This window comes from Anser brachyrhynchus, assembly GCF_964034855.1.
Source record: "Anser brachyrhynchus genome assembly, chromosome: 11".
Taxonomy (NCBI): Eukaryota; Metazoa; Chordata; class Aves; order Anseriformes; family Anatidae; genus Anser; species Anser brachyrhynchus.
Window position 1 is genome coordinate 18,188,567 of NC_137706.1, and position 23,840 is coordinate 18,212,406.

At 39.0% G+C, this 23,840-nt stretch overlaps 1 protein-coding gene across 12 annotated transcripts in view; it reads right to left on the reverse strand.

Moving 5' to 3' along the window:
* LOC308200846 (protein FAM169B-like) overlaps positions 1-23,840 on the reverse strand; it is a 117,307-nt gene that overhangs the window by 85,296 nt on the left and 8,171 nt on the right. For 10 of the 12 annotated variants that reach the window (XR_013955854.1, XR_013955855.1, XR_013955856.1 and 7 more), the window contains exons 2-5: positions 18,519-18,652; positions 15,619-15,718; positions 8,502-8,587; positions 6,722-6,896 (exon numbers count right to left, since the gene is read on the reverse strand). Coding sequence is in view for 1 of the 12 variants with exons in the window: in XM_080607237.1 (XP_080463363.1) it covers positions 6,722-6,896; positions 8,502-8,587; positions 15,619-15,718; positions 18,519-18,652 (495 nt within the window). In the remaining 11 variants the exon portion in view is untranslated. Of the gene's footprint in view, positions 1-6,721; positions 6,897-8,501; positions 8,588-15,618; positions 15,719-18,518; positions 18,653-18,838; positions 19,110-20,369; positions 20,393-23,840 lie in introns of those variants that run through there. The other 2 variants (XR_013955863.1, XR_013955864.1) reach the window with 2 other exon arrangements.

The window sequence follows — 23,840 nt, forward strand, 5'->3', positions numbered from 1 at the left end:
AAGAGGAAGATTTGTGCCATTAAACTGAGAGCACATGCTTAACATGTGGTTGATAGGTGTCACCACAGCATTTACCAGAATTGGACTCTTCATAATCAGACCACCTAGATACGATACACCAGCTATGTATGAAAATAAGTTAACTGAAAATATATAACTGGGCTTAAAGGCGTAAATATTTCCAAAATCTCAATATGTTCCTTTAGCTTTTGGCTATCCTACTAAATCACCCCACAAACTCTTTTCATGAAATACATTAAGCCACACAGCACAGCATGATCTAAATGCTCAGAAGGCCCATATTGCCTGATGTAGCTCAACAGCGTAGAAGGCTTCCAGAGAAATTTCCCTAATACTGCTTAAGCAAACAATTTAATGATTGCAGGAAGAGAACAGAGACTCTCTTGGCCTCAAACTATTTGACAACACAAGCATTCAACCCTGAAATGAATGAGCCTCAAACTATTTGACAACACAAGCATTCAACCCTGAAATGAATGACCAGCATCAATTCACCATCTACCTACGTACTGGATAAGGTCACCACAGAAACGTTACACTGATTTATCTTCATTGTTAGAAAATATTTATAAAGATTTTATGCTTCTTCTATCTGGCTATGTGACAGCTTAAATAGAAATGGATACCCATGCCTTTATACCAAAAAAATATGACATTCTATTTTCTTGGTTAAATCTCATCAAGACCTCTTTGCTTTTCTTTATAACCACTTATTAGTGTACCATCCAGTCTAGTTTTCAGTGTCTCAAGTCGTGAAACTTTCATTAATTCACTGAGACCTATTTCACAGTTTCAGAGAACGAAATGCTGGAATGGCTGTTCCTAAATTCCAGTATAAGGCTTTTACTACAATACACTTTTTCTTTATCACAACCACATAGCTAACTTACACTGAGGTCTATTTCAGTTCCTTGAGATCGCGTGTAGTACCTTTTGCTGCTACACGCAAGGCCTGCCTTTGATTACTCTGTTTTCCAGGATACCAATTCAGCAAAGCACACATAAATATATTTAATTCTAGACTCTGATTTGTCAAGACTGTAGCCCTTCATTTAGCAGGAATCCGTGTCGCACACCCTCAGCCATACGACAAGAGTATGTAGCTACATAACCAACCCATTCACATCCAGGCTCGGTCCACCCCTGCTTAATCAAAGTGCATGCTTAACTTCAAACACATGTTCAAAAGCATTGTTGGAAAGGGATGGTTTGTGGTGGTGTTTATAACCTTTCAATATTTGTAACACATGACGGGTAGTTATTCTTTTTTCAGAAGCCAAGAAATTGAGTATATCCCCAGTCCCATTGTTAGCTGCAAGCCCAGCAGAGATGATGTATTCCAGCAGTATTGCACCATACATTCTAAGAAAGGGACAAACTTTTCCTCAGGAAGTCAATAGCTTTAAGAATTCCTGCATGTTGCAAGTGACCTTATAAGTTTATTATTAACTCATATAGTCTGTCTCTATAAATCCTTATGAGACTGCTGTGGTAGCAATCCCAGGAGCTGAGTGATTTATGTCTGTGCAACTAATTCTGTGTTGAGAAGATGACAAAAACTTGTAATGTCTAAAGGCATTGTAAATAAAGAAACCATGAAGCCATTTTTCACCTTGTCCCTGGGAAGCATATTAGGAGAGTCATAGCCTACAGCCATTTGAAATAAAATAAAATAAAACAAACAAACAAAAACCTCTGGAATTAAGGCCATTTTACCTCTAGTTCTGGTCCATCAGCAAGGAGGATCTCATAAGCTAACGGTGGCCCAGAGGTGACCACTAGGCTCTCATGCATTTTATTTAGAGGTTTGTTTCATTGTTGAAACACAAAGAATGAGTTTTGAGGTGAGGGAGGAGACAGGAAAAATATGAACACTGGCGATGGGGTGGAAGTAGTCATACAGTCTACCCTTTGGGAGCCTTTGATCTGTTTGGTTAGATCACAAAATGCCAAACGACCAACTTATGAGCCAGCAAAAAACAGATATTATAAGGGCAGGAAAGCAGACAGCCATTAGCATTCCCAAAGAGCCACAAACCAGAAAAAAACCAAGCCAGTCCCCACATCCAACAGACCCAAACAAAACAGGGTTGTGCATACTGACTGTTTCCCTGCTGAACAAGTTGGCTTGGCACACACATGTTTGGACAGGCCTTCTGCAGCCTGAGTGCTTGTGTGAAGGGTGGGGAATATTTCTGCTGAATAGAACCCAAGGTCAATCCATTGTGTGAATTTGTATGTGAGAAGGGGAACAAAGGTTCTGGCTTCAATAAAATTAAATTAATTCATGTCTTGACTGGTATGTAGTCATTTAATTTTTATTACAGCCAGAACCTTCAGTCTGCCTCAGAAATGCACATTAAAAATATTATTGCTAGAAAACAGAGGGAGAGAAAAGCAATCATCCAACAAGATTTCAGCTAATTGTCTGTCAGGTTAGCTTCAATTCTGTGTTGTTGGTTTTGTGTTTTTTGTTGTTGTTGTTTTGGTTTTTGTTTGTGGGTTTTTTTTCCCCTATAAGAAATGTATGTAACCAGTGAAAAATGAAATCATATTTTTTTTCGGGATTTATTTCTACAGAATGCCATCTAGGCCGCCGAAGTATTAAAAAAAAAAATCTGCAAACGCTTGTATAAAGAAAGGTGTGAAACAGATTTTAGCTCACGTAAACACTTCCAAGAACAGTCTGAAAGAAAAGTTACCATCATTTTTGAAGTATTCTGATGTTATCTGTTTAAAGGTCAGATATTCCTTTTCAATAAACAGCCTACAAGGTTGCATTACACTGTGTTAACTGAAAAACCAGTCAAGAAAAAGCATCTGCCTCTTCCTTCCCAAAATAAGACCTGGCTCAAGGCTTCTCACAGGGCACAGGGCCGTGCTTGTGCTGTTCTTGCCCACAGAAAATAGCAAAACTGAGAGCAAACTGAAGATGTTGCAAAGTTAGGTTTGTAGGCTCTCATGCTACTGAGATGGAGGTGTAGAAAATGGGAATGGCCAGTGAATGACCCCACACCAAACAGCACTTACACACACCTCCATTTTCCACCGCAAAAGCAGTTACCTCAACCCTCTACACTCTCTGAGGCTCTGGGGAACGCAAAAAGCAGAGACTGGGTCAGGGATGTTTTGTTGTCTGCTTTCTATCAGCTCGGAGTTTTTGTGGTCAGGTGTTCCCAAACAGTGATCTGTGGAGCATCTCTAAAGAATGAATGAGAAGCCACCAATACATTTAGTCCTGGTTCAATTGTATGTTTTACAGCCTTCTCAGAGGGCCCAATTTTGTTGAGGCTGGTTTGACTCACGTCAGAGAGAATACAATCTTTCTCTACGCTTTTAGCACAAAGGTTTGACAAAAGGCACATAGTGAGCTTGGGAAGGGCAAGCAACCTAACTCCTTTGCTTTTTGTACAGCAAAAAAGCTGTGCGAAACAGCTTGGTGCATGACTGGGCAACCCCTATGTGTTATAGAAACAGTAATATGTAAGAATATAAGAAAAGATGAAGTCTTTTACGTGTGTACCACAAAGGGTTTTTGTTATTTTTTATTCTTAAATCAACTAAGACACTCCTGGCTCACAGCATCCTCCAACTTCCTCACTGATTTATTTGCATGATCAATCTTCTACATTCTCCTGACTGTTGGATAATGATGTGAAGGTTGTAAAAATCCATTTTCAGTAATTACTAACCTTCAATAAACAAAAATAAAAAGCAACCAACTTTCAGAGAATTACCTGGTCTCATTGTACAAAAAACACTGTCAATAACCATGGTCATTAACCCTAACCACTACACAAAACACATTCTTTTTCAGGTTTTCACACAAATGTAGAGGATGCCAAGAAAAAAATCTGAAAGGAATACTTAAAAAAAAAAATATAAAACAGATCTCAAAACTGAAGTATCTATATGAAGGCTCTCTGCAAATTATCTCAGGTGTTGCAGGTTGTCCTCTGCAAAGTAAGGGACAGGAAACTAATTTCCTGTTGTACCTTTAAGTAGCTACGTTCAGTAAGGTCTAACTCTTCAGCTGTCTAATATGGAAGCCGCTGACATAGATAAAATTGGAGACATTTATCTTGGCACGTGACAAAGTGTCTTATCAGCCTCATTAGTGGCTTAGTACGTCTCATCAATCTTTAGTTTACCCAGTGGTAAATGCTGCATGCCTGTCATTGGACAGGAATAGGCACATACCAGAGAGGTTAGGGTGATGATCTGTGTAGTCATGAATAAATTTTGTTTTAATAAAGGTGTCTAATGCTCGTGAAAAGTGATAGCCTTGAAGAATGAGTCTTCTGTTTATCTACACAACAGGTGCAGGATGACCAGCGTCAACAGTTGCCAAATTGTCTCAGGACACTGACTTAAAGTTACTGCGCCTCTGAGCAAGGCGAGTGCTCGAAACCATCTGCCCCTCTTTAGCTAGACTACAAAAAGAGATCCAGTTAAGAATGTTCATAAAATGGATGGATGTGTGGAACTGGACCAAAATTACCAAGTTCCCTTTGTACAGGCCACCTAGGAACTGGCAAATGAAAGTGACTGCACAATATTGCCAACCTGGTTAATTGGAATCACTGATGTCCATTGAAAAATTTAGTTTGCATAAAGGCATGCTAAATTCATAGCAAAGATAGAACAGACTCTCTCCTCCTTAGTCACCATTTCTATGATTCACACAGATTATTCATGTTTCAAATAGCTATGCTGCACAGATCTGTTCTGGCTTATTTGGCTCCACTGAAGAATGCTTTTTTGAAGAATAATGTAGATATTGGAAAATCCACAAATGAGAAATGCAGTTGAATATAACATCAGCATGAGAGTCTCAATTACCTGCTGAAGAAAATAAAATTATACCAAATATCCAGGTAGCTACACAGCATGAAAAGAATGTGAATCAGAACCACATGGTGGGCACAGAGGAAGATCATTTCTTTCTAGGACCAGAAACTGTAACAGGGGTCCAGCAAAATGTAATGTCTAGTACTGAAAGCTGCCCCTACTAAATGTTCTGATCAGGACATTAAGAGGATAAAGAACTTAAATTATGATTAAAAACAAAGTTTTTTAAAAAAAATCTAAAACAACTTTGTGAAGTATGACTTCTGAGAGCAGATATTAAGCTTAGCCTGTTTGGGGCCTAATAAATCCCTGGCTCTTCTATAAAACACAGGGAACAGAATCAGCCAGAGCATGGATGATGTGAAACTGAAATCACAGAACTTCAGAAAGCAGAATTATTTTTATACACACAGCAAATAGCAAAAAGGGGCAAATACAATCAGTTTCAAGCTTCCCGAAAATGCTTTGGCAAAAGACTGCAGTATTTTGTGACACAGGCCAAAAGCTTACAAATATAGCAGCCCAGAGGAAAAAAGCACTGGCAACAAAAGACAGATGCTGACAAAGCTGGACTCAAAAAACTTGTATATTATGTGGACCTGGTTTAAAACCAAACTGTGACTCTCAATTTACTCAGAAACAGTTTCAACTTGACTAATACTCCACCCATAACAGACTACTGTGTAAATTTATTTTACTGAAGCATCAATCATTACAGACCATACAAATGTTTCTTTCCAAAACCTTTGCTCAGAAATATTTAGGGACTTAAAGGAAAATGCACAATGGCAGTTGAAGTGTTTGCAAATTATGAAGCAGCTTAACAACATATTCACAAATATATACCAGATTCCCTTATCATAGGCTGAGACACGATTCATCATTGATAGTGCAGTAGCACCGTACCAGAACAGTTGGTGTACAAGCTACACCTCAGCGTGAAGAAGCAATTTGCACATCTTGAGGCAGCAGAAGAACAGAACATCTCTTATTGCTGCTGCCCTTTGAGGCACTGTCAGGGAAGGTACCTTCAGACTGTCCTCTGGAATCTCAAGCAGTCAACACTTGCACAGCTCTCAACTTGTTTCTTACTCTCCTCCTTTTGACAGATGACTGCTGACCTGAACAACACATTCACATCCAAAGATACCAACTACTCTACATTTAAGCTGATAGTGTCAAGATGACAAGATGAATCCTAAACACAGACAGGCAAACAACTCTTGGATGAAGGTACATACTCAACTGCACACCTGGAACTATTTTAATGAAGCCTTTTCCACACTAGTTAGCAATACGCTTAATTACATTACCAATAAATCATCCTTTAAACTGGAAGTACCACAACTGGATAAAGCATTCCAGGACCAATCTAATGTATACATGTTCTTCTCTACACTACCCAACCACTGCTCCATACACATCCAAGGATATCCTTGCCACTAGCCACTTCTGATACACTGTTTTTCCACGATGAACTGTACTCGTTTTTTCAGATTTCGTTCTTTCCAAAATGCAGTTCTCCTTTCTGTGAGTAGGCCTTGCATTCTTTGTTCTTAGATGTACGACCTTCTACTTGGCTGCATTAAAGCATATTTTATTTGAATACGACAGTACCTCAGATCACTCACTGTAACTGAGAATAGAGTTTGGAGCCATCATGTTTAAATGAAAGTAATATGGATGGCTTCCAAATTCTGGGAAGGCTTGTTCCCCAGATTCATTCTGAGAGAGATTTGATATAAAAATGTAAATGAGAGCCAGGATTATTTATACTAAAAGATAAACAGAAGTATTACATTTCTAGCTTTCAGAAGCCAATGGGAATGTGTCTTTAAATTGACCTTACCTTTCATCTTGACCGAGTAAAAGGCAACGGCCTCGCCATTTCTCCAGAGTATCTTGGCACACTCAGTGGCAGAGTGAGGTAGAAAGAATGCATCATTAGCTGAACTCCCTTCCAGCATTCCAAAAATAATATAGTTCAGAACAAAGAGGACAATCCTTTCTCCAAACGTCTGGACCTTAGAGAACAAACAAAAACAGACCAAAGAAAAATGAAGAAGAGAGTAGTATTTTGCCTTTCATGAAGATCTTCAAAATTAAAGACTCTGGGAAGAAAGGTGAGGAAAACGGTACACTTAATTTGGGGAAAATACCTCATAAATTGGTTCAGATAGAATACTAAATATAATTTTCCCAGCATTCCACCCTCCATCCAGAAGGCATAGAGTAATTTACAAACAATTTATAAAGTTTGACATATCTCCTCTGTTGTCACACATAGGGATTATAAAGCACTAGGAAAAGAAGTCTCTTGCTTGTAGTCACAATGAACTAGTCCCGGATTTGGACACAAGATGAAGGAAATCTAATCCTACCCAAAGGAGAAATACAGACAGGATTCACTGTGCTATCCTGATCACCTCTTCACCATTTTATGTCTTGCCACAGCATCAAAGAACTTCAGTGGGCCATGACCTTACTGAGCTAGACACTATACAAAACAGCATAAATGCAGAGCCTGTTCCTTATAATCTAGGCATAATAACAGAAACAATTAGCTTTTATGACATGCTTCTTATTAGACGACCAACAAGACAGGCAGATGGAGGAATACAAAGGACAGCATATTGGTCATCAAGGCAAAAAGTGGTGCCAACAACATTTACAGGAACGTTTAAAAAGAAAATGAGAGCTTCCACAAACAAGGACAATTTAACAATGAGCATAAAGGGGCAAGTTTTCTATTTTCAGATTTTTTTTTTCCGTTTTCAGATATTTTTTCACTCTCTTGATACAGCAGATGCTCAAAAAACTGAATGGTTGTGGTTTTGACCCAAGTTCTATCTTACAAGGATTTGTATCACAAAATCCATCCACTTCAGTTACCCACAAAAAAAGCTATTTGATTCACTGAATAATTAAACTCTACGTATGGCAGATTATTAGGGGAAGGAGACAAAGGAACAGAATCATTAAGGACCAAAACTGGACATAGAGAGTTGTGTACGAAATAGAACTGACTTAACAGACTTATGGCAACACAAGGCTCACATACAGCAGGCAATGACTTCTTAGTTGAAAACAGAATACGGGATATTCAAATCTCTCAAATTATGAAAAGAATAGTTGTATCATACAAAGATCATTTGTTTGGAAGAAATATATGCATAAAAAACTATTAAATAACTTGCTTTATAAAACGAATTCATTATAAGCATTATCCAAGGCAAAACAGTTTCACAAATAGTTTTATAAGACTGTTCCAAAGGGTACTAATACCTCCCATCAGACAGTCAGTCGACCAACTCTAATGTGAAGAGTTATTACTAATGCAATAATCCAGTTTATTTCATTATTCCTTTAATTGGCAGTGAGGGTAAACTAAAACCAAACATGAATAATACCGCAGATGAATCATAAAACTGCATGCAGAAAATTGTTTAGAGAGGGTTAATGTGTATGTCACTCTGTACTGGGAGACATTTGAAGTACTTGGTGAGCCACATAGCCCGGATCCCACAGGTTATACAGCATGAGCTACAGGAGACCAGAGACAATTACTGACGATTATTCTAACTGGGAAGTTCCAGGGCAAAGTCAAATGTTTAAAGTAGCATCCTTACCGAAATTAACCCATCTCTAGAAGGATCAGCCGTCTTTACAACATCTTCAAGAGGCCACCAACACTGGTTCAAATAAAGTGCCAAAACTACAAAAAGAAAGACAGGAACACGTTAACTGCAAACAAATACAAATCTGGTTCTGAACCTCTCTACAAGCAGCCCCAGATCTACTTCTCCCGCCAGCTGACTCCAGTCCGATCTTCTGTGAGACAACAGAACAATGACAATATTTCAATTTCATCCCCATGTCCCTTGATATCCGGTTTTCAGTACTGCACGAGGCATCAAGTAAAGGTATTTCTTAGGAATTAATGTGACTTTGGGAATAACAACCTCTATGCCATACAAATAAAGTACTTTCTATAGTATATGTTCTGTAGCATATGGAGTGGTATTTGGGCCAAAGAAAGCTACCCGGCTAAAGGTTACATGCTTTAAGTTTTTTTCAGATTTTTTCTCCAGCCCACACACATTCATGGCCATATTGGCAGCCATGCAAGTAAAGCCCAAAAGTTTTCATATCCACTGTATCAAACACCTTTTCAGCTACACATGTGGCTGAATTTCCACGTATCCATATCTTTAGAGTACAGACTCCTAAATCTCTGGATGGACAGGTAATCACAAAAGTTCAAACGCACACTTGGAGCAAACATGTATGGCCAACCTCTACATAACTCAGGTCCATGTGTAAGTTCTATGTAGAATTTGCGGTCTACTTCATTCTGCTCTTCCTGATTTTTCACATATGCAGAATCAAGTATTTAAACCCTATCCTTCGTGTTTGTCTATAGAATTCATTATCTACAATTAGGTTTACAAGAGAAAGCCTGAAACAGCAAGAGTGACATAGAAATTGTTCCCAAGCCCTGTTCAGAAAGAAAAAAAAAAATACAACAGGGTCATTTCAAAGCATATAGGGTTTAGATTAGTTTTTAGAATAAAGACAGAAATTTAATCATTTCTGACCACCAACACATCAAGCAACAGGTATTTCAGCAGAAAGCAATACTATCTGTACATCAGTGACATCCACCTACAGAAACTACACAGTCACATTTCCAGGGGGGTTCAAGAACACCAGTGTCTTTATTGTCTTCAAATAGGACAGCTCACATCCCAGTTTTTAGCCAAAAAAAATACAACATAGGAATTATGCTGCACAGAACCATGTGGAGTTCACACCTTGCAAGTCCTAAGAGAGAGCAGTCTCCGCTGGCTCTCAAAGCTATCCAAATAAGGACAAACGAGAAAGTTAAAAACCATGTGCCAGCCAGAGACAAATTTACACATAATGAAGTGAAATGGCTTTAATAGGATTCATCAATTACCTGTTCTAGCCTCAGGTTATACAAATGTCTCTGATGTGCACAGGTTAGTTTCCCTTTTTGCTTCAGCCTTTACCAGCTCCCACTGGCTTTCAGGCTGGAGATTCTGCTTAGCTAGCTTGTATTTTAAATAAATTATTAAAGCATGTGCCAAAAAGCATTACACTTTGTATCCTGGGTTAACAATGAAGAAAGTATTGCACGCAAGGGCAGATGCCTGTTTACAGCACCAGATCCAATTCATTAAATATTATGTGCTTACTTGCATGGCAGTTTCATATTCCTTCTGTGATGGATTCAATCTGTTCCCTCAGTCCCTTCACTCTGCTTTCAAACGCAGACAGCCACTGCTCCATTACACATCCCTGCTACATGGAGCTACAAAGGCAGCTGAGTCGGACAAAGGAGACAGAATGGACCAAACGCTGACTTTAATGGGAGCTGCACAGAGGTTTGGCACACGGTCCAGACACATACAACACATGGTAAAGGTCAGAAAAGTTTGAAAAGGCTTTGATGAAAATAGGGAGATGCATTACCATGTTCTATAGAGCTACTTTTATAGAGCATTTACTGTGCTATTCAATAATTTAAATGTGTGGAGGGGGAACACTAGTTGACATAGCAACTGTCACACCGCATTACTTGAACAACCTTATCTATATGGATGCCTTTCTTAAAGGAAAAACATTTCTCCAGATTTCTCACAAACATATGTACTTTGCTTTTTGTTATCATTTCTCAAGTCAACATCTGGTCCTCAGTTAAATCCATCTATGCTTCCTCATATTCTCATTTTCATTTTATAGGCAACTTAGAGGAGCACTACTTCAAATGCAAGTTCTGCAGCAAGCACACGTTCCTTCGCTTCCCTTTCCCAGCCTTAGCGTCCTTTCCAAGGCATTGGGTTACATTCACCTGATCATGAGATCAAGTCATTGCCAATCAGCGAGCTACACACATCACCTGCACACTGTGAATCATGACATATGTGATTAAAATCATCTTGCAGTTGCAAGATGAGGTAAAATGGCTAAGTCCAATACATTTCAGTTCACAATTAATGGAGTATAGACATGCTCAGTTGCATGGCTTGCCCTGTAAGCACCAGCTTGCTAAAACCTCAGGGCTTTGATGACTTGCAATCAAACAGATTCAGGGTGTTGCAAGAAGCTGAGAGCCTGTGAAGTGTACGGTTCCTTACCACTGTGGGTATTTGGAAAGGATAACTGAACAACACTGAACTGAGCTAGGCACTAAGTACAATGCCGTTGGGGTTATGAAATGTCTCCTTTTGCTAGGCAAACATGGACTCTTTCTCAATCCAGGTCTGGATTATATTTTTACTTTCTAGGCTCTGCTGGCCAAATATTCCCATACTAGTGGGCAATTATTTGAATGAAATGTGCAGGTCAAAACTCTACAAAGTAAAGCAGAAAAAAATAAAGCATCATCCAGTTTGATATATTTTTCCCTCAGCCTTCATCCAAGTCACTGAAACCCATCCCCCAGTCACAATCCAAATTAAAGGCAAGGGTCTACGTAAGAGATGGAATTTGAGTTTATTTAATAAATATTGAATCTAAAAGTTCTGCTGAAGACATCTTTCCCTTAATTTTGAAAGTAATTCAGACTGATGGCACACTTCAGATTACTGAGGTTGCTGGTGCCAGACTTCCACCTTGGAAGGAGATCGGTGAATTATCCCAACAAGGATTCCCGTGCACTCAAGCCCAGGTCAGCTCCAATAACACAGCATGCTCAGAGATACTACATTAAACTGCATTCTGCAATGCGGACATACCATGAAAGCTGTCTAAATATCTTTAAAATGGAATAAGAGCATTTTTCTCTGAGTATTATCGAAATAAATACATGAAAGCTTGGGAGGCATGCAGATGCTGCAGTAATGGCAGCTATTCAAGTATCTAAGATAAATATCTTTCCTGCAACCAATTACATTTTCTTCTACAATTCAAGTTTTACTCAATGATTTGTTGCAAATGTCTTGTGATAAATGTTCCGTGGCATCTAGCAGTTATTGTAAGTTATTATATACAGCATACAGGAAGTGCCACAATAGGATATGTTTATTTAGTGTTATAAAGATGTTAATCACCCATACTATGCTCTGTAAGCCCTTACAACACAATTTACATTCTCATAAAAATATCTGCGCAGATATACTAACAGAACAGAACACTCAACCCATCACAAATAAATTAAAAATGCTCCCAACCAAGACCAAGTCCTGTAGAAAGGCTGCCACACTCATTTTCTCTTTGAAATATGCAGGTCATTCCAGATATGTTACGCATCACTTCTGGATAACCTATCTGATCCAGATGATCAGATATAAATCTCAGTGTTCAAATCAACCCCTCTTTAACCTGTGTCCAGAAATTAAATGTCATCAAACTGTGCAGCCCTCCACTGGCAAACTTAGAGCTAGGCTGTTATATTCTGTGTTTTCCAGTCTAAATTATTAGAATTTCAAACAAATTATTAGATTGAAAATAATCTAATTTTTGGGACTCACTGGAATAACTGTGGGAGGTACGTATATTATAGAGGATATTATTTCATAATCATATACATCATTTTTATCTATGCAGTACTAATCCATTATAGATTTAAACACAAAGGAATCTGAAAGAGGAAATCCCATCTCATATGAGCATAAGACACATAAGATACACAGCTCTCTCATTAAGGTACTGTCCAGGCATGTGATTAACCCCAACAATTGTGAAGGCTCGGTGAAGAATTCATCACAGGGGGTGAGGGAAGTCAGGGAGCTGCCAAGAGCAAAGCTGGGGATGTTGGAGTAAAGCTGAAAGAATTTCTCTCCCCCACCTGGATGAAAGCACAGTTCACAAGAAAACTGTGAAGTTCAAGGGAGGAAAAAGAACCTTGCAACCTGCTTAGCATTTTAACTCACTGCCCATGTCCTTAACTAGTGGTGACTGAATTCATAAATAGTGCTTTTTTTCTGAAGAAATTGGATTTGAAACAATTTGACCTGTTCACTGGACAGCACAAAAGGTTCTAGAGGTAAGCAAATCCAGATGGACTTGTCATGTTAACAGAATCTGCTGCTTTAGGTCAATACTTAATCTGCTGAACAGTGGGGAAAATATTTGGACAAAATACCTTAAAATGGATATACCCATATGTGTAGGTATGCACACCCACACCCCCCAACAAACTTTAGAGAACTAATGAAACTGTATTAACATTCACCTAAAGAAAAAAGTCAAGTCAATCCAATTTGATATGCGTAGGAAGGTTGGCCACATGTTTATGGCATATAAAATCCAGAAACAAAGAACTTCCAGTAATATCCTTTAAATCATACTTTTAAAAGGAAATAGTTGAAGCCAGATGGTATAGGCCTTAAATATCTAGACTTACCATTCTCTGGGACTGTTTCTGGGACTGTGGGTGACACAAGCTTAAGTTTTGCAAGGTGGACACACTCATCAGTCAGCCCGTTGTTTATAACACAATAAAGTGTTTATTCTGCTAGGTTTAAGCTTTTAATGTAGATAACTGTCATATAATTTAGTCTCCAGCGCGGACTTGTTTGACTTGTTCCTTGTGGGAAATCTTTACTTCTCTGTGGACAAGTATCTCATTAATACATGTTGTTCCCATTACTATTATTCAACTGAAAATTTGTGCTCAGTGAATCGCTTTCACTTGCATTTATTTAATAATTCTTTATTTTCATGTTGTAGTTGTTATATGAACCCACTCCTCTTGGGCAGCCTAAACTGTCTTAATGCTGTTTTCAACTTTATTCCTTTGAACACGAATCAGTAAGTATGCACAACTGCACTCAGTGTAAGTTTGGCCTCTGGTGTAGCCGCTTCTCTCCTTTACCACACCAGTGCCTATCTCTCCTCAGAAAAATGTTAATGGAATAGATAAATTCATGTCAGGAAAGTACTTCGATCTCAGCAGTCTTAGAGGAACCATAAAGTCTTTTGACTACACTTTCATCTTTGAGAAGTCTCCCACCTTCAACTATGTGAATCACAGACCATCAGTGAAGCTCCAATTGAAAGCATATGTAAAAGGAGCTGGAAAGCTTTGCAGAGTTCACCTCTAACCACAGATGATTTTAATCTGATTTTTGTTCTTATGAAGAAGTGCCCTGATTACTTTGTTTGGACTGAGCAATGAATACTTAAGTTACACCAATAGCGCCTGCTCTAGGACTGATCATTACCTGACACTCTTTAAAACTGAACACAGAATGCTGAACTTGTTTGCCTTGCCTTTGTAGTATTATTAAAAATACTGGCTGACAAAGCCTTTCAGGCATAAGTTATAGGCTACCCTTCCAGAAATACGTATGTGTGTTTTTAGTGAAAGATGTCATTAGTTTGCTGCCACATTTGGGAGCTGAAAGGGCTTCGTGTGGATTCCCTTATCTAAGTGACACAAAGAGTCAACACACAGGTTCATGACTTCGTTGTAGTTGTTCCAAAAATTGCGTAGCCTGTCACTTCACAACAGCTCCAAAACTCTTTAAGCTGGGTGGGTCACAACCTGTGCTTTTGGTACAACGCAACTTGGAGTCAAGTTTTCAGTTAATGACGAGTTATCAAGGGCTGGTAATTTTTCTGCATTTGCAGTTTTTCAAATCCTATAGTCAAAGATGCTTGCCTAAGAGAGTAAGTAGGAAGAAAGCAGCCTGTGTCTGAAGACACTGAAACCCTGACAGTGGTAAGAGAGAGCTTAGATACAATGATTGTTCAGTTCTTAAGAACCTGTTGATACTCTAAGCAGTGATTCATGAAACAGAAGCACCAGGAAGCACATGTTGACTTCTACCACCTGTAACTTGGTTGTAGTGTATCCCTATCACATGGCTGCAACAGGAAAACACCAGCACTACTAGTAGTAAGTAACACAAAGCTGGTAGAGTTTAAAGGAAATATTGGGAAAACTGCCAAATAAAACGGATTTAACTCAATTGCTCAGCATGGTTTTACTCCAATTTACTCCTCGCACATCAGTACCAAAAATAGAAGGTAATTAAACCTAGAAATGAAGAAGATATTACAAAAGAAAAACAATATGAATAAGGGTCAGTAAGACCTGATACAATTTCAGCCTTATACCTCTTAAAGGGGGCCTACAAGAAAGATGGGGAAGAGACTCTTTATCCAGGATCATAGTGATAGGACAAGGGGTAATGGTTTTAAACTAAAAGAGGGCAGATTTAGATTAGACATTAGAAAGAAATTCTTCACAATTAGAGTGGTGAGGCACCGGAACAGGTTGCCCAGGGAAGCTGTGGACGCCCCATCCCTGGAAGTGCTCAAGGCCAGGCTGGATGGGGCCTGGGCAACCTGATCCAGTGGGAGGTGTCCCTGCCATGGCAGGGGGGTTGGAACCAAATGATCTTTAAGGTCCCTTCCAACTCAAACCATTCTAAGATTCTGTGATATATATTTGTTCATTTAAACATTTCAGAATTCTATGCAAACTATAACACATTACATTTCACATCATCCTGAATTAGAAAAAAACAAATTCAGAAAGAATAACAGATTTACCCGGGGTCATTTTTCAGCTACTAGCAGAGCTTTGCATAGAATCCAAAAGCTCTGACTGTCAATCCTTTTAATTATTAGCCCACCGAAACAAACCCCTGACAGGTAAACTGAATCTGCTTCATATTCAAAACAAAATCCAAAATATTTAAGTATAGACCATTTTAAAAGTAAAAGAAAGTACAACTACTCGAATTTCAAAATATTTTGACCAATTCTAACCTGTCTCTTTATCCTGTGGATCAGTTAACAGCAACATTTTGCAAGTAGGATTATTTCGGTAGAGAGGGACAAAACACACACAGGAATCTTCAAGTTTAACCTAAAAAATAAACAAGCCCTGTAGCTGTTTGTACTGCAAAGCTGGCAAGTACTTCAAGTATTAGATGCATTTATGGTATGTTTTACTAACATGCATGGTATATGCTTAGCATAACATCCTCTCAGTCGTGAACTAAGCCACTAAGTGATACACACGTAATATTATCAGTACGCAATTTACAAGAAATCAGCTAAAGTTAGTGAAGACCTTCATACTGACTCACTACAATTAGTACCTAACATGGCTTTGAACCCTGTTACATGCGGACAAATGGTGTTATGAAAGACCAGACACATTTGTATCAAATGAAAACAAATATAACTTGCACTTCTCACAGCATTGTCCAGCTGAGCACTTGTGGTGTTTTGCAAACAATGAATTAAGCCTCAGGGTATAGGGAGTATCAAAGCACTAGGGCAGTGCCTGGGCAGTTTATCTGTGAGGCACAGGGAGGGCAGATAATTGGCACAAGGTGGTTTTGTTGCAGGGAAAGCTCAGATCAAAATGCAGCTCTCAACCTTTCATTCTTAGACTAAACTTCTAAATGATGTGACACATAAACACCAAATTACTATGCTCAAACAGCTCTATATGCATAGAGATGACGATTTCCATATGAATATTGCAAATGCTCCCATGGAAGTTTAGGTACAGGCAAAGAGCGTGCATAATTTAGCACAGTATGTACTGTACTTTCAAAAATCTGGTCCATTGTGTATGTGTGGGTGTGCCTCTCTCTCTAATTGCACCCATTTGTCAGTTTGCTATGAAACTCAAATCAGTCATGTGATACGTTTAATATTTCTTGGTGCATGGAAGAAGTAGTATGAATATGATTACTCGAGATAACAGCGTTCAGCTGAAACCAATGTTCACTCGTTTGTCAGTGGCAGAATCCCGGGATCATCTGTGCAAACACTGGACTCCTGGAAGTAACTGAGAACTGCCTGAAATCTGTATTCATGAGCTCTCTGAAATCTCAGCATGTTCAGGGGATTCAGCCTTTCTTTGCATACTACAAATATAACAACAGTACGGGTATCATTATGGCAACCGGGAGCATTACTATAATGAAAAGGCCAGTACTATTTCCAATACTGCTATGATTGTTATTTTGTTTTGCAAGGTAATGTGCACTTTCACGGGTGCTAATAACACCAGGATGAGCCAAGCATAGCTTTCTCTTTTTGAACTCTGCCAATGTGCTTCCTTCCTGACTTGCAATAATCCTTGTTATTTTTGCACTGAATGCTTGACCAAAGACCATGACATACCAAAAAGAAGTTCTGTGACCTGAGCAAGTGGGCTGACAGACACTAATTATGCACGGTTGCCTGTCCTGCCATTTGAAACCTGCTTTAATTCAGATGCACACAGAGAGGGGAAAGAAAAAAAAAAAAAAAAAAAAAAAAAAAAAAGCTGGTAACTACAGCCAATTATTCAACCACTGAAATCCTCATCCTTCAGGCTGTAGGTACATAGCAGAGATTGTTAGCTCTGATGTTCTCTGGGAACGGGGGCTTAACTGTATTACATTTAATTCATTTTTAATTACAAAATATCAACATTCATTGAAATATTTATTATAGAGTATAAGGGAAAAACAATACAGCATGAACATTACCATTATTTATGCCCTTGACTAGCTGTCTGACTGCAGATTAGATTAGACCTGAATTAAATGAATGCAAAGAGAAATGTGTTGCTATGAGACTCAAATCAGTCATGTGACAAATTTAAGGTCTGATGACAAGCCACAGAATCCAGACAGTTCTGAATCAAAAGCCAGAAGTCCTCCTTTAACTGATCTCACTGTGTCTAATTAGTGCAGGAATATATACAGCACTGCTTGGGATTTTATCTTACCCTCCTTTCTAATGGAAGAGCAAATAAGCTTCTACAAGTAAAACCAGGCATGAAAGGCTGAGCTAAGGACAGAGAAGCCCTCAACTGTGTTCTCTTTGCATTTGGGGGTTTGTTTCTATTTAACCCTACATGGTCCACTAGAGGGCATTAAAAGAATATTTAAAGCTAGTTACATTCCCTGCTCAAAGATGAAGCTGCCCACCTGAAATAGCATTTTTCTGGAATCTACTACATATTATTTTCCTAGACTGTGGAAAAGCCACCATATCCCAACCATTTATTTCAACTAACACACTTATTGTTTTGATAGTACAAAATCAGGTAGTCCAGTACACCTTTTATCATCTAGAAAACGCCCAGAGTGGAAGGTTTCACATGTGGACTGAAGTCAGAATTTTTAACATGCCAATTCTCTCATCTCCAGTCCATTCTTCAGGTGCCTCAGGAATGGAATCTAAAGCACTGGCACCTACAGCATTTATACCATTTGTCAGTTACAGCTGGACTGAACTGGGAAAACCCACATTCAACCTTATCAATACAATTATTAGAAAGGATGGAAACAGAAAATAGACTATACGACAATACCTGTGTAAACTGCATAGTAGAGGCAGAATACAGAGCAGAGACATGATGTAAACCTTTACCAAATTCACTTTTGATTCAGCCCTGTAAGGAGGCAGGTCGAAGTGTAAAGTTCCGCTAAGTACTTCAAAGCCTCACCCACACTTGGAGGGTGTTAGGGCTTGTAGTTTAAGCTTATCTCTAATTTGCAGCACACAAACTGTTTGAAATAACGCAGAATTTGCTGATTTTAAGTGATTTGTAATCTGGCCATACCAGTTTACCTCTATTCACAGACACATTATGAACACAACCAACAAACTAGTTTGCAAGTACCCTACTTGTCAAATAAAAAACATCAGGCTATTACCTTCTCTCTTCCAGGGACAGAGAAAACATCACGAGTGGATGATGACTGCTTCAAGAGTTTTTCATAATATGTCTCAGCATCTGCTTGCAGAGCCTCTGGATCTCCCACTACTGTATCTACCAAGTAAAGGCAACCTGCAGTTAAAATAAAACACATGATATTTTTTACTTTTAAAGTGAGCTAATAAATATGAATTTTAAAACCACAGTTTTCCCAGCAGTTGATTTTTGTAAACGGGCCCTCATCATTCCCATTGGAGCCTTTTGTAATCGTAATCTGAAACAAGAAGTCTGGTAAAATCCTATCTATTTGCTATCTACCTCTTGACATGCAATTTTACAAAGTACAACCATGACAGCATCAAATCACATTTGCCTCCTCTGAATTCAACAAGCACAGTCTTAAATTTCTCTAGGTGTAAGTAAATAGCTTTAAAGCTATAAGAAGAAAATTCTTCAAAACACAGCCTGAATTTTAGTACTGTCCACAAATACAACAGGAACAGAATTCCAAAGCTTCCACAGTTTCTTGGAAGGCTGCCCCTTTATGTGCCAGTCCATGGTCTGTAGTATATTGTTAGTTATCTCCTCCTCTTTTTTTTTTTTTTTAGTCATTTCAATTGGGCACTTTTACAACAATTAAGTAATAGGAAAAAATACCAAAATATTTATCCACAGAAGGGCTCCCAAAATAACAACCACAATCTTTTATGCAACATAACTTTCAATCCACGTGACTCAACGCTGTAGGATATTCATGCAAGGTATTTGTTAATTGCATGCAAACAAAAATTACATACATCTGATGCCTGCTACGTAAATGCAAATTCCAAAGCAGTGCTTCTGAGAAGCCAAGCACCCTCTTTCTGATACAACAAATCATACTGATTGGTGGTTCCTCACCAGCTGAAGAACATTAGAGGCAATGGGTTAGCAGTCAAAATAGTATTCTGCCAGCCTTCTGCCACAGGAAGGAAATATTTTCAATTGAAGATCCTTTCAGTCAAAAACCCATGCCTGCAACTCTTGTAAGGCCCAAACTGAGGACAAAATCTTCTACCACACAACTATAGTTTGAGTCTTAGCTCTAAATCCTCCATTTTTAATCAAGGTTTGCTTTCATATGGCAGTTCCTGTGACCCAAGTTTAATGTGAAATAACTAATCTGATAGTGCAAAGTAAATGGCTGAGACAACGAACAGTCTTCTGAGGGCCACTGTAGGAGCTGCTTATATCAAGATTCAGAAACTACGGATCATGAAAGTACAATATTGAAAACTACACCTTTCCGTGTAAAAACGGGAGCATGGGATGTGCAGTACCAGGTCAGACTTCATCCACTGCCCCACCATTCTCCCCCTGGCACCGCTCAGTAACTGATTCCTTACCAAAAGGTAAGAAACTACAACCGATAATTCACCACGACCCAGCACAGCTAAAAATACTTTAAACACCATTTCCCTGCCCTTTGCAGGCACTCAGCTTACATCCTGATAAGGCTTGATAGCAAAGCTCTGTAGTCAGACTGCTGAACAGAAGCTACTCCGCTGTCACAAGATGGGAGAAAGAAGCATTGCAACACCGGCAAGTTGAGTCACTTTATAAAATCCCAGCCAGTATTTAGCACTAGCGGCTGTTTTTTTCTGCAGCGACCTTCTCTACCGTACTGTGTAACACCACCAAGCAAAGAAGCCATATAAGGGAAGGAAGAAATAAGGCAGAAATTAAAGATTATTATTTAAAACGTCAGTAATTTACTGAAGTAAACTTCCTGGGAATTTTTTTAACAAAAGAGCAACATGTAAGACTTAAGTTTAGCACAAAGAAAAATATTGATCATGCAGATAAATACCGTTCATGAGAAGCTGTTTACGAGGCTATATCCTGCCACTGCTAGGCCAAAGCAACTTAATAAGCACTTCAAAGCTGTCTCCTCACTGAACAAAACAACCAGCACCTTCAAATTTACACTAACTTTCTGGTACCTAATATATCTATATTCTAAGGTAATGGAGATCCATTTGAAGAATGAATTATTATCACAAATTAAATAATGAGGAATTAGAGAAAGCTTCCAATCAACACTGCCTTAATACAGCTTTCCACAGAATTATTTTTTCTCTGAAAATTGCTTTTAGACTTTCCTTTAACTTGTCTTTCCTGTGTAATATTCTGAAAATGCCTAAGTATGTTAGGAGTATGTGTTCCCATAAAGGGAAGATCAAAAAAACTGTCATGAATTAAACAAATCTGTCCCAACTTCTGTATACAAGGGGGGGGATCCTTCAGGGCAATATGGAGCAGGTGTCTAAATTTGGTGCCCTGGAGTGCCCTCAAGAAGTCAGTTGTGCTAAGGCTGGGTTTTGTGAACATCCCCCAAAACCTGCACACACGAGCACAACCACTAGGACTGTTCAGCTGCCAGAGGAAGGAGAAAGATCACTGAGGTAGCTTCAATCTGTTTATGTTAACTAAAGTTTTCCCCAGTACAAAGTGAAGAAGTATTTCCTCTTCCATGTATGCCCCTTTCATATGCATTTTGTCTATTAAAAAAAAAAAAAGACAAAGTCTAACCGTAACTATAATTATTAGGCATTTGACTACAGCAGTAATTATTGCTGGCTAGCAAGACATTATAAAGGTTCCAAAATCAATTGCAAAATAATTTAACTTTGCTTTAAAAGGAAAGCAGCTATTCTCCTGTGAGTGCTTCGGTCTGAGGCCCCTACCAGCATCTAGGGATCCCAAACTCGCAATTTTCCGAGGACAGCCCTTTACCCCAATTTGAATTAAAGGATTTCATATGAATTTGATCTTAGGTAACGACAACAAAAGAGCCCATTGTAGCAGCCTGACAGCCAGCGAGAAACAGCCCCGAGCACAAAGGGTTACGTCTGGGCGGGGAAGGAGCAGGGGAGCGGAGGGGGGCAGAGGGGGTGAGTCATAAAAAAGGGGCCTCCTGCTGCAGCCACAGGGGAAGGGCCGTGAACCAGAAGCAGAGTAAATGTAGAATGGGAGGCCTACTGCGTTAGAGGGCTTCCAGGCGTTCATACTGTGGTGGCTGCCATCTTACGTAGCCACGTAAACCTGGTCAGCACATCATAAGGACTGATGCAACAGCGGTGTGAGGAAGGGTTTCCAACAGACAGGTCCGAGTCCGGGATTTTAGGGAGCTCCAGCATTCAGGGAAAGAGGGGAGGAAGTGTACGCAGCTCCACTGGAAAAAAAAAGACTCATCCAGAGATAAACGAATGAATTGACATAGAAATCTGATGGCCATGTTTCCATCTCAAGCATACAAAATGGATTTTAAAGCCCAAACTAACGTGGTAATTCTGCTTCTGCTCTCGTTTGTTTCCATGGAGCAGGCTGGGCCACGTACTCAAGCTACTACGTGTAAGTGCATCTGCTCACTCTGGTGATGTGCCATCAATTTGCGCTAAGAATCTGGTACCCGAAGGGAAAAGCTGCAGCTATACAGGCAGTCAGGCACTGCCCGTGCTCCGTCCTCCTTAGGGGACGCTCACCTCCAGCACTGAGAGGTACCTCAGCCTACACCACCATGCTCCTCTGCTGATCGACATAAACCAAGGCCCCCGTTCCAGTCCTGATCCTTAAACTCAGTTTTTGTCTAACCCCTCTTGTAATCCACCTCTGATTTTCTCCAGAACAGAGAGCTGGATTTTACGGGTGCTTCATGAAGTGCGCAAATACTGTTCTTGTAGAGGTAAAAGTCAGACAAAGAGCAGTTCGCTTAGGATCCAAGAAGATCAATACGCGTGAATCCAGACAGATCTGCCTGGCATTCTGACGTCCTGCATCAGGCAGATATATAAGGACTGGAATCACAAAATAGAAGGCAATACTCTATCTTGAGCTAGAAATTGATTTTTCTGGACTATAGACAGACCCCATCGTTACAGACCCAGCAAGAATGTCATTTGATCAGTTGAAGTAAGCAGGAAATATTTTTCCATGGGTAAAAGAATGTATTCTCGATACAACAGAAAACACATGGTGCACACACTTGGATGTGAAATTCCACAAGTGAGACTGCAGAGTGCAGGAATGCCCGAAGGTAAATGAAATGCCTCGACTGATTCTTTTTGACAATTCTTCTACATCCTCTGCAGCTAAACCCTACATCATAATAGAAATAATTTAGCTAGAATATAGATAACTGTAGGCTAACATGAATGGGATGCTAGAGCAGTTTAAATCACTATCACGTTCCTCGAGCTCTTTTTGACTAGTCACTTCAGTACCTATGGATTAGTTTTACTGTTTTGTGACTATTTAACAAATCAGTTACAACTTGGCACAATCAACTCCATCTCTTCATAAAACTGCTTAAAATATTCATTTATATTTCAAATTAGTATGCACTGCTAATATACTTAGTCCCATTGATCATGAACCCAATACACGATTTATTAAACGAGAGATACTCGCTTTAGTAGTTAAGAATTTTCTATTCCTGCGTTCATACGTAGCTTATCAGGACTGGGTCCCTAAGCCAACACGTTGGTGACGTAGATATTTGGGACCTGACACACCACCGAGTTGGCAAAGATCCGTTAAGGTGTGCTGACACTTCCAAGAAAGTGTTAGTTGTTGAAAAGAGTATTTCAGAAATTTGTAAGAGCATTTAGGATGCTGCTGGATTTGTAAAGCAAAATACATCAACCTCACTGTAGGTGAAGCGTTAAAAAAGTGTTATGTCTGAAGTGAATTAATCATTTATCCTACAACTACTTTTTCATGTTCTACAAACACAAGGAACGATAGTACATGCATCCATTAAGAAGTGTGTGTTTACAGAAGAGCTATCAGTCACCGCATGATTAGTATCTGGACCGTGCATCTTAGTGTATGTGGTTGTGTAAATGTGCATTGCATTTATACGTAAAAGCATGAAAAATACTCGAATGGGATTATTAATGGTAAAGGATAGACAAAAATAATCTAGCAGTTCTAACTTCTAAGTCTCATTAGTTTTTATTCAGTTTTGCCATTTGTAATGCTTGGAATAGCAACACTGGTTTCATTTATTTATTGGCTTTATTTGCATACCAATATATTTCACAACTAAAAAAAAAAAAAACAACTTCAGCAGATTTTAAGCGTTTCTGACGGTATCATGGGCTGTCCAAGAACTATTTTCCACTTTTTTTGTAATCAAAAAACATTTTGCAATACGTAACAAACATACGTACACCAACGCAAAAAGTCTGTGTATCAAATCAATATTTAGGAGGGAATGTTCTTGTAATTAAACGAGGCAAGTAGGATTTATTCTTACCACAGGTGTGTTTTTGTGGCC